The sequence below is a fragment of the Ipomoea nil genome, unplaced genomic scaffold, assembly GCF_001879475.1.
Source record: "Ipomoea nil cultivar Tokyo-kokei standard unplaced genomic scaffold, Asagao_1.1 scaffold2165, whole genome shotgun sequence".
Lineage (NCBI taxonomy): Eukaryota > Viridiplantae > Streptophyta > Magnoliopsida > Solanales > Convolvulaceae > Ipomoea > Ipomoea nil.
Genome location: NW_017618593.1, coordinates 114,049 through 124,542, shown reverse-complemented (window position 1 = coordinate 124,542; position 10,494 = coordinate 114,049). Strand labels below are relative to the sequence as shown.

At 35.6% G+C, this 10,494-nt stretch overlaps 4 protein-coding genes across 4 annotated transcripts; 2 read left to right on the top strand and 2 right to left on the bottom strand.

Annotated features, from left to right (window-relative positions):
* Positions 1-522: 522 nt before the first annotated feature.
* On the bottom strand, positions 523-2,490 carry LOC109149994. Its single transcript, XM_019297984.1, has 2 exons — positions 1,908-2,490; positions 523-931 (listed from the first exon to the last, which is right to left on the bottom strand). The coding sequence occupies exons 1-2, from the start codon at positions 2,345-2,347 to the stop codon at positions 814-816; spliced, it is 558 nt and encodes a 185-aa protein (XP_019153529.1). The 5' UTR covers positions 2,348-2,490; the 3' UTR covers positions 523-813.
* A 599-nt stretch (positions 2,491-3,089) lies between these two features.
* LOC109149912 (probable glucan endo-1,3-beta-glucosidase A6) lies at positions 3,090-6,450 on the bottom strand. The gene is made up of 2 exons (XM_019297903.1): positions 6,321-6,450; positions 3,090-3,820 (listed from the first exon to the last, which is right to left on the bottom strand). The coding sequence occupies exons 1-2, from the start codon at positions 6,448-6,450 to the stop codon at positions 3,090-3,092; spliced, it is 861 nt and encodes a 286-aa protein (XP_019153448.1).
* Positions 6,451-7,735: 1,285 nt separating this feature from the next.
* LOC109149911 lies at positions 7,736-9,138 on the top strand. The gene is made up of 2 exons (XM_019297902.1): positions 7,736-8,156; positions 8,237-9,138. Exons 1-2 carry the CDS (start codon positions 7,736-7,738, stop codon positions 9,136-9,138), a joined length of 1,323 nt encoding a protein of 440 aa, XP_019153447.1.
* A 51-nt stretch (positions 9,139-9,189) lies between these two features.
* Positions 9,190-9,549, top strand: LOC109149910. Its single transcript, XM_019297901.1, has one exon. The coding sequence runs from the start codon at positions 9,190-9,192 to the stop codon at positions 9,547-9,549; it is 360 nt and encodes a 119-aa protein (XP_019153446.1).
* The last annotated feature ends 945 nt before the right edge of the window (positions 9,550-10,494 follow it).

The following is a 10,494-nucleotide window of genomic DNA, read 5'->3' as shown; positions in this document are numbered from 1 at the left end:
TATAAGATGAAAGACTTAGGAGGTGTTTGGTAAATAGTTGTTAGCTGATTGGGTTAGTGGGTTTGACTAATTGATAGCATTAGCTGATTGTAGAAAAGTATTTGGTAAATTAATTGTTAGCTGATAACTGATTACATGCAAAATAACTTTCTCAAAAAGCTTATCGAAAAAACTACTTTGAGCAGCTTTTTAAATTTGAAGCAATAAATTGTTACAAAAAACCAATTAATCAAACATCATATTGATTATTTAACCAAGTCAAACAGCTAACAGTGATCAAATAAGTCAAAATTGACTTATAAGCTAACTATGTTACTAAACTGGCTTTAGGAAAAAAAAGAAAAAGTTTACACCATAATTGAGAGACTAAAAATATTGTTCTCCCCCAATATTATGAAGACTAATGGTGTGTTTGGATTTAAGGTTGAACTACTATGATGGGCAAGATTATCCCTAGAGCAGTAAAGCCTATGTACTAATGGGCCTGGTTGGAATTACAAATTTGGGCTTAACCATAAGGCAGCAAGGGATTAGATTATAAATGGACAGTCCTTACATTGTAAGGATGAAACATCATGTCATTGGTCTTATGATGGACTTACAACATCAACTATTTTACATAAGATACTAGATGATGTCTAACAACTCAGAAAGCAACAAGAAAAGCAAGCAATTACATGTGCATTAAGAAGAAATCACAGAAAAATAGAGAGAGTTAAGTGCATTGGGAAGATTAGAGGACATGAAACCTTACAGGGATAAGAAGCCTCTTCAAAAGCAAAGTCAACCAGAATCCTTGTAAAATAAATTCAATCAAAAGGGCACGTCTTTGTCGGGAAGTTCCCAATTGTCGTCGTCTTCTTCCTCTTTTTTACCATCGCCATTGTTGTTTGCAGAGGCCATTCGCCTATCCTCAAAGGGACCTCTTCGTCTGTCACAACAAGATCAACCAAAACCTTCGTATTAACATAGAATACAATGTCACTCATAGTACAGTGAACACACTTAAAGCACAAAGCCTCAGAGCTTAAACATTGTAAATCAGGAATCAAACACTTGCGACCAGAAGGACACAAGTAGCATCTTTCATCGTTTGTCTGTCGAGAAACAGAGGTTTCACAGAACATCAATTACTGGAAATCTGGAATCCAGATTCCAACTTCCCATGTCCTGCTACAACAACCTCTCCAAACTTCTAATAGCACACAAAATCTGAATTGGAAGCCGCCTTTTCTCTACTTTGATATCACATTACCATGCATCCAAAGTATATGTTATGATTTAATTTTCAACCCACCCAAACTACTCTCGCCTCTTAACCTGCTAGAACCATCCACTTCTATACTATACTGATTTAGGCAGGTTTACCCCGTTTTCTATCACAAACTTGAAACAATTCATGCATTTGTAGTCTATCAGAGTCTCAGGGAATGAGAATCAAAACTTAAGCCTCTCATACAGTTTCAACCTATTCCTGTGGACTACAAGATCATTAACAAATTATCAGCGACCTTGGAAGCAAATGAATAACGTATCATTTGAACAAAAAATTATTCAACATTAAATTTTTAATTCAGAATATCACAGATTCGATTCTTCAATGCCACTATGAACAATACAAATCATTTAAATTTTACTATACATTGTTAAAATTTCATAACCTAATCTAAACAAGTTAACCTGTACAAGTAACTTGTATTTCAAACTGGTAATTAGGTTCTATAGAATCACAGAACAATATACAGTAATATAATCTTAAGTAGTCAGAAACAGTTGAATGAATCGATTATCCATAAAATTAAATCTAATCCACACGGAAAATGCGTGTTTGTGTGGTTAAAATGAAGTCTGCACTGAACTAGGAAACATGTTTCTCAATCAAAATTGAAAGAACAAAATAGTGTTACCGTCGACGATTGCGCCTGGCGGCTTCACGGGACTTGCGCTTCTTCTCCTCCTGCTTGTTCTCGAAGTATCGCCTGCGCTTGCACTCTTGAATCAGTCCGGTTTTCATCACCTCTCTGCGGAAGCGGTTGAGCAACCGCTCCTCCGGCTCGTCCCCATCCACAATGAGCTCGACGTTGTAGGAAGAGAAGAAGAGGGTGTTGGCGTGCGCCAGAGACGGGCAGACGACGGACATGAGCTCGGAATTGCCGGATAGCGGCGATGGATACTGCTGTTGGTTATCGGCGGTTTTCACTAGCGGGGCCCAACCATCGTTGTGGCTTTTCGAGATAGAAGAGGAATAGTCGGAGGAGAGAGACAGCTGAAGCGGAGGAGCTTTAGGGGATGGCGGTTTGGAGGGGGAGAAGAAGGAGAAGAGAGTGGCTATGGAAGATGCAGCCATTTCTGAAAACTGGAAATGGCTAGAGGCTCTGTGTGGATGAGCCCTTTTCTTCTTCTTTTGTTTTGGATAGATACTCTGATACTAGATAGGGAGACTACAATTTCACTCTACCGAGTGAACTCTGTATAGTCTGTACACAAAATAAGATATAATATTCATTTTTATAAACATTTTCAATTGTTAAACCAAATTTAAGGGCCTTTCGTTCACAGAATCTTAGATTACCTGAATTACTTCCAGGAAGGTAATGTGAAATTTTAAGAATATAAGATTAATTTATGTGTTTAGTATGAATTGTGGAATATAATATTACATTGTTTTGTTAAGGATTATATTTTAAGTTATATACATCAATTTACTATAATATCCTCATATATATATATAATTTATATATGCGTGTATTTATTTATTTATATATATGAATGTATATCAATGCTTAAATTAAAAAAAAAAAAAAACAACTAAATATATAAATATACACACATGTATATTTGATTTTTTTTGAAAACTATATTTGATTATATAAACATATATTTGTTTCATTATTATTATTAATATTATTATTATTATTATGAGAAAATTTCAATTTTGGTCACATGATTGTAGGGGCTTTGTTAATTTCAACATCTAACTTTCCATAGTGTTAATTTAGTACCTTAAGTATTTAATTTTTGTCAATTTTGGTCACTCCGGTCAAATTATTGGTCAAATTTGGCCGAAAAAATTTAATTCAACATTTAGTCTAAAATCTGAGGGGCAAAATGGTCTTTTCTATCCTTTCTCCTAATTGGTGTTGACCCGGTTTAGACACATTTGACCCTGGTTCGACTTTAGCTTTCCTCTCAATCTGCAAAATCAATTTGGTTGATGAAGCTAAATAATTGAGGTTTATAACTGTTGGTTGCGCCGCCCATGCGAAATATGGGTAGACGTCGAAGAAGAAGAAAGAATTGGTCCGGTCCAGGAACTGTAACAACCGTTTGAAAACCGAAACGATGATGTCCGACAGGAAAGCCCCGCTGGACGGCGGATAAGACGCCTCCAACATATCCATGGCTAACGGAGTCCCCACCTTGATCTTTCTCAGCCCGAATTTCTTAATGAATCGTCGGATTTTCCGCATCGCCGGCACGAGCTGAAACCACGTGGTGTTCAGCGGGTTGCTAAAGATTTCGTTCCCGACGAGGAGGTAACGGATCTTCGTCTCGCTGTAAAACGAGACCACATTGGTCTCCACCCACCGGTCCGCTAAAGCTTGGTCAAAGGAAATGTTGGGGATAATCTCGTTGGGAACCATGACCGAGACTTGAACGTCGGAGTTCCCGAGAGCTCTGAGGATTTTCAGGTTTGCATCGTAGATCTTGACCCGCTTCGCCTTTAAGCCATGGATCAGCTCTGCATATTGTGATGGTGTGGGAAGGTTGTTGCCTAGTTGACCGTAGCATATTCCGACCTTAGCTGGGATATCTGCGCCTGAAATCAACCGGGGGGAAAAAAAAGACAACAACAACGTCAGCTTGATCGAACCAAATCACTCTGGACTGGGTCAACACCAATTAGGAGAAAAGATAGAAAAGACCATTTTGGCCCTCAGATTTTAGACTAAATGTTGGATTAAATTTTTCCAGCCAAATTTGGTCGGCAATTTGGATGGAGTGACCAAAATTGACAAAAATTACATTACCGAAAATCACATTACCTTGAAACATTAGTGCCACATCAGCTTTCAGGTAATATAACATTATCAGGTAATCTCATATTCTCATTACTTGAACCAAACAAGATAATATAACATTACCAAACTCAGATTATCTAGGTAATATAAGATGACCTGAACCAAACGCCCCCTATACTATATTATACTTCAAAAGTTAATACCATTTAAATTTATTAATTCAAATGGGCAAAAGAGTGAAATACTCTTTGAATTGAGAAATAACATTCATTTTTTTCTAGATTTGAATAAACATTAGTTTTAGTTCATATTAACATCCCAATAAAATATGAAATAACAAATTACAGGACAACATGATGAGAGTGAGAGTATTAAAATTCAGTAAACATTTAAGGCTCGGAAAATGACTTCTGGAAAATATTTTCTGGAAAATAAGTATTTTTTCAGAAAATATTTTCCTTTCTAGTGTTTGGCTACACAACGGAAAATTGTCTTTGTGTGTTTGGTTCATTTTCCAAAAAAATGAGTAGGAAAATGAAAAAATTGAATACTTCAAAATTTTAATTATTTGATACTTTTGATAAGATCCTTTTGTGAATATCACTCTTATATATATATATATATATATATATATATATATATATATATATATATATATATATATATATATATATATATATATATATATATATATATATAATTAACATTTTAAAAAATGTAATTTTTTTTTAATTTTTAAATATGAAAAAATTAATATTATTTGTAGACTTTACTTATTTTTTTGAACTTTGAATTCAAAAAAAAAAAATCGAGGATCGGCCCGGCCCGTCAACTCGCATGGAGCGGGCTTTGGTTTCATGAACCCTAGCTTGCGGGTTTGGTGGGCCGACTCACAAAAGCCCGCAAAAAATTAGGCCCGGGCATACATATTTTCCTTTGACTATTCCATTGACCTCATTTTCCCCCTCTTGCCAAACACTGACAACTCGGAAAACATTTTCCGGAAGTTATTTTCTGGGTTTTCAAACACACCCTTAATTTACCAATGGAACCAATAAATTTTGGCAATATTTTGAAACTTTACTCTCATGCTACTAGCCATGTTTCTAAGAACTACATCCTCATTATTCAAATTTCTTTTCAACAAAAGCTCAATTTTCCATACTTGCATGAAGTATAAGTTGGAAGTAGGATAAGTTGAACCCGAAATCAATTTTGTAATTTCATTAAAAGGCATCAAAAATTCACAAATCTTTTCACCCCTAGCCCACTCCTCATTTGAAGGACAATGCTTATAATGAGTGTCAAGCAAGTGAAGACTACTAAAACCACGCCGGTACTTAATAGCACTATCAAGCATCTTATAAGTTGAGTTCCATCTAGTGGGCACAACTAACTGTCTCAACACATTCTTCAAACACTTTCATCCTCCCCTCCGACCATTTAACATATTTCACACTATCTCGAATTTTATTCAAAGCATCACCCACCACTTTCAACCCATCTTGCACAATAAGATTCAATATATGTGCAGAACATCTCACATGAAAAAATTTCCCATTACACAACAAATCCTTTTGTAAACATAGTTGTCCTTTCAAGATATTTTGCATAGTATCGTTAGCAGAAACATTATCCAAAGTAAGAGAAAACAATTTTTTCTCTATTCCCCACTCTTTTAAACATTCTAGAAGCTTCTTAGCTAACTGAACACCAGTATGTGGGGGAGGCATAGCACAAAAGGATAATATTTTATTGTTTAACTTCCAATTACTATCAATATAATGAGCAGTTAAACAAATATATCCCTCAACTGTGCATGCTGTCCAAAGATTAGAAGTCAAACAAATTCTACTAGGAATTCTTTTCAAGTTACTCTTTAGTTTCTCTTTTTCCTTCTCATAAAACTTATAAACATCTGCTACTGCTGTATTCCTACTTATGAATTTGTAATCAGAATTCAAATACTTGTGCAACTCTCTAATTATCTTATATTCAACAAAAGAATACGGCAAATCATGTTCAATAATGCTCATGCTTATCATTTCACGGACCACATTATGATCAATTTTTTGGCATGCAACTTTCCTTCATGATCAATTAACATGGAACCCACATCATTATATTTATGCTTTACTTTACAAGAAGCTAAATGACGGGATAAAGTTGATGTTCCATATTGGTGTGATCCCATCATATAATCTTTATGACAATATTTGCATTTAGCTCTTTGTTTATCACCAATTTCAATTACATCAAAATGATTCCACACATATGAAGTTTGACGTCTTTTCTTACCTCTTTTTTGTGATTCTAAATTTTCAGCTTGTTCTGAAGGTTTAGGTGAAACCGGTCTGTCCCCCGGCATATTAACTTCACAATCAACATTGATATAAGTGTTTGGAGAACTTTGCTGTTGAGAATCCATCTCCCTGCCATTAAAAAATATTAAAACAATGTTAACTCAATGAGCTCTATTTAACATGCTAATTTAACACAACTCTATTTAACAGTGTTGAAGCATGTTAATTTAACATTCCTCTATTTGGGGGTAATTCAATTTCCCTAGTCCTAAAGATAATATGATATCATATAAAAACTTTCAATATAAACTGGAAATTTGAGCCACAACTATTTTGAATATATCTAGAGGCTTGCTTGTAAGCTGTAAGCAATATATAGGAAATTGACTTCAACCCTTAACTATTATATACGAAAAAATTAAATATTAGCTAGAACTAGAAGTGTTCAATTTTTATTTGAATTATAAACTTTTCTATACTTTCAAAAATTATCAGACAAATCCCAGGACAACTTACCCGAAACTCGAAGACTGACTCGGAGAAGAAGAAGAAATCAAATTAGTGGTGGACGGTGGCGATCGGCGAGGACGTATGGTCGGCCGGTGATGGGTGAACGGCGGTGGGCGATTGGGCGGTGTTCAGTGTTCTGGCCTCTGGGTTCGCGAATCGCAGAGAAGAGACGTGAGGTCTGTAAGTCTGTTTTTTTAATTAGAAATTATTTAGAAATTAGAATATATAAAGGAGTAAGGGGCGTAGGGTATAGGGTTTATTCTGATTTCTACTCAAAAAAGAATTAAAGGTTCAAGTTTTTTTTTTTTAAGGCTCGGCCTGCGGGCTGGCCCGCAACCCACGAGGGTTTGCCTGCGCGGGCCGAGCCCGTTAGGCCCGCATTTTTGAGGGCCAGTTTTTTTAAAGCCCTAACCCGCCCCGTAGTGGGGCGGGTGCGGGCCAACTCGTGGGTTTTAGCCCACTTTGACAGCCCTAGTGGTACCCCACAATAGGCATTTTTTGTTAAAGTATAGGGCTCATATTAATGTTAAATGGTGCAATCAGTCTCGTCCAATCAAGTATTTGTTCAAGTATGTGAACAAGGGTCACAACAGAGTTTTATAGAACAAACAATGACAAAGAGGGACAGCAAGTTATTGATGAAATCAGTATGTACTATGATTGTAGGTACATATCGCCGTGTGAAGCTCCATGGCGGTTGTTCGGTTTTGATATACAATTTAGGACACCATCAGTGGAACGATTAAGCTTTCACTTGCCGAATCAACAAAGTGTTGTTTCGCAGACGATGATCCTGTTGATAACATACTCAGTCGACCTACAATCTTACAAAGCATGTTCCTACAATGGTTCGAAGCAAATAAAACCTACCCGGAAGCAAGGAAGCTCACATATGCTGAAATGCCAACGAAATTTGTATGGAAGAAAGATATTAGAAAATGGCAGCCAAAGAAAAGAGGATTTTCAATCGGTAGAGTATTCTATGTACCTCCGGGGTCAGGGGAGATCTTTTATTTGAGGTGTCTTTTGAATAAAGTGAAAGGTCCAACAAGTTATTTAGATATAAAAACAGTGGATGGCGTCCAATATGAATCTTTTAGGGATGCATGTTGTGCAAGAGGATTAGTTGATGATGACAGGGAATATGTTCATGCTATAGAAGAAGCAAGTCATTGGGCCACAGCGGTGCATTTGAGAAGATTGTTTGTAACTCTATTGATTTCAAACTCAATAGCCAAACCAGAGGTTGTGTGGGAAGCTGCTTGGATTCATTTGTCCGACGATGCACAATTCAAGATTAGAGAACAATTGGAAATTACATGTATTCTATTCTCTTCATATTACTGCTAAAAATAATTTTTATAAACAAACTTCTTATATGTGTTAATAATATTGTCATAGATTTGATTATATCTGAAGATGAGAAGAAGAATTTTGCACTTATCGAGATAGAAATAATGCTTTCAGCTATGGGAAAGAGTTTGAAAGACTTTCAGTCCATGCCGATACCAGATTTAGTTAATCATTCTAGAACAACCAATCGGTTGATCATGGAGGAATTAGCATATGAGATTAATGTCATGAAGGAAGAGAATGATACTTTGGTGGAGAAACTAACTGAAGAGCAAAGAACAATATATGACAACGTATTACAAGATGCTGAGAATAATCTTGGAGGACTTTTTTTTTTTGTTTATGGATACGGTGGAACGGGAAAAACTTTCTTGTGGAGAGCGTTGTCTTCTGCTATAAGGTCAAAAGGCGAGATAGTTTTAAACGTTGCATCAAGTGGTATAGCTTCTCTTCTATTACCTGGCGGAAGAACTGCACATTCAAGGTTTGCAATACCAATCGCTGTTAATGAAGATTCAACTTGCAATATAAGCCAAAACAGTCCTTTGGCACAGTTGATCATGCAAAGTAGGTTGATCATTTGGGACGAGGCACCAATGATGCATAAACTTTGCTTTGAAGCTTTGGACCGATCTATGAGAGATATAATGCGTGCCAAAAATCCAAACAGCTTTGATATGACTTTTGGTGGAAAAACCGTCGTGTTAGGTGGAGATTTCCGACAGATTCTACCAGTAGTTCCAAAGGGCACGGGCAAGATATCATCCTATCTTTGGAGAAGCTGTAAGGTTTTTAGGTTAACAAAGAATCTATGGCTTAGGGCTTTGAAATCAGATAGTGAAGTTCAAGAGATTGAGGATTTTGCAAATTGGATTGCTAAGATAGGTGATGGAACAATTGGTGATTCAATGGATGGAGAATCTGAGATAAATATTCCTGAACAATTTTAGCTCACGTGTGGGTTGGATCCCATTGCTACAATTGTTGATAGCACATTCCCAATGTTTCGCAGTGGCAACAGAGATCATGGATATCTAAAAGATCGTGCGATCTTGGCGCCAACTTTGGATGTTGTAGATACAATAAATGAATACATGAATGACTATAACAATGCTGCAGGAAGGACGTATCTCAGTTGTGATTCAGTATGCAAATATGATTTGAATGTTGACATGCTTGCTGATCTGCACACCCCGGAATTTTTAAATGGCTTACGATGTTCTGGAGTTCCAAATCACTCTTTGACTCTAAAAGTTGGCTCGCCAATTATGCTTTTGAGAAATATTGATCACTCATTGGGATTGTGCAATGGTACAAGGATGATTATTTCAATGTTGGTTGATCATATTATAGAAGGGTGATTATTTCAATGTTGGTTGATCATATTATAGAAGCTAAGATACTATCCGGATCAAGTGCTGGTACAAAAGTTTTAATTCCAAGGATGTCATTAACACCTTCAGATCCAAGATTGCCTTTTAAGTTCCAAAGAAAGCAATTTCCGCTAGTGTTGTCATATGCCATGAAAATAAATAAAAGCCAGAGGCAAACACTTTCAAATGTAGGTTTGTTTTTGAAGATACCGGTTTTTAATCATGGTCAAATGTATGTAGCATTGTCAAGAGTTAATAATCCTAAGGGATTAAAAATACTCATTTATGACGAAAATGTACAATATAAAAATACGACAACAAATGTCGTGTATAAAGAAGTATTCAATAATGTCTAATACACTGGAAATGTTTTGCATGACTGGTTTTTTTTATACGATAATATATATTATATTGATTACATATATGGCTGTGCATCGCACGGGTGGAACTACTAGTTCTAAATTAAAGAAATGCATATGTATTATTTTTTGTTGTAGCTACTAAATTATTATTTAATTTAATAAGAGTAAAATAGAGTACTAATTATGCCAATTTTGATTGGGATGTGGTTCGAACCTAAGACATTTCTTATTGAAATCAATTAGTAAGTTAACGGTGAACTAACAGAAATTAACGGAAAATATAATATTTAACGAAAAAGCCAGAGGCAAACAATTGAACATCGAAGTGCAAGTAAAATGTATTATAACTGCATGTAAAATGTATTATAGGTGCAAGTAAAAATTTACTCTGAGCATCACTACTAAGTGCACCTATAGGCCTAACTCTCTTGGGCTCTTTTATATATATATATATATATATATATATATATATATATATATATATATATATATATATATATATATATATATATATATATATATATATATAGAATTGCACTCATGTGCGAATGCTTCGCCCGGGCGCGAAATA

Bases quoted from the DNA above. Each gene is read 5' to 3' on its own strand.
- LOC109149910 (XM_019297901.1), top strand. From the start codon at position 9,190: ATGTTTCGCAGTGGCAACAGAGATCATGGATATCTAAAAGATCGTGCG.
- LOC109149912 (XM_019297903.1), bottom strand. From the start codon at position 6,450: ATGGATTCTCAACAGCAAAGTTCTCCAAACACTTATATCAATGTTGAT. The intron at 3,821-6,320 runs GTAAGAAAAGAC...GGTTGATTTCAG, and splicing joins TTTAGAATCACAAAAAAGAG to GCGCAGATATCCCAGCTAAG.
- LOC109149994 (XM_019297984.1), bottom strand. From the start codon at position 2,347: ATGGCTGCATCTTCCATAGCCACTCTCTTCTCCTTCTTCTCCCCCTCC. The intron at 932-1,907 runs GTAACACTATTT...TTGTTGTGACAG, and splicing joins GCCAGGCGCAATCGTCGACG to ACGAAGAGGTCCCTTTGAGG.
- LOC109149911 (XM_019297902.1), top strand. From the start codon at position 7,736: ATGCCAACGAAATTTGTATGGAAGAAAGATATTAGAAAATGGCAGCCA. The intron at 8,157-8,236 runs GTATTCTATTCT...ATATTGTCATAG, and splicing joins AGAACAATTGGAAATTACAT to ATTTGATTATATCTGAAGAT.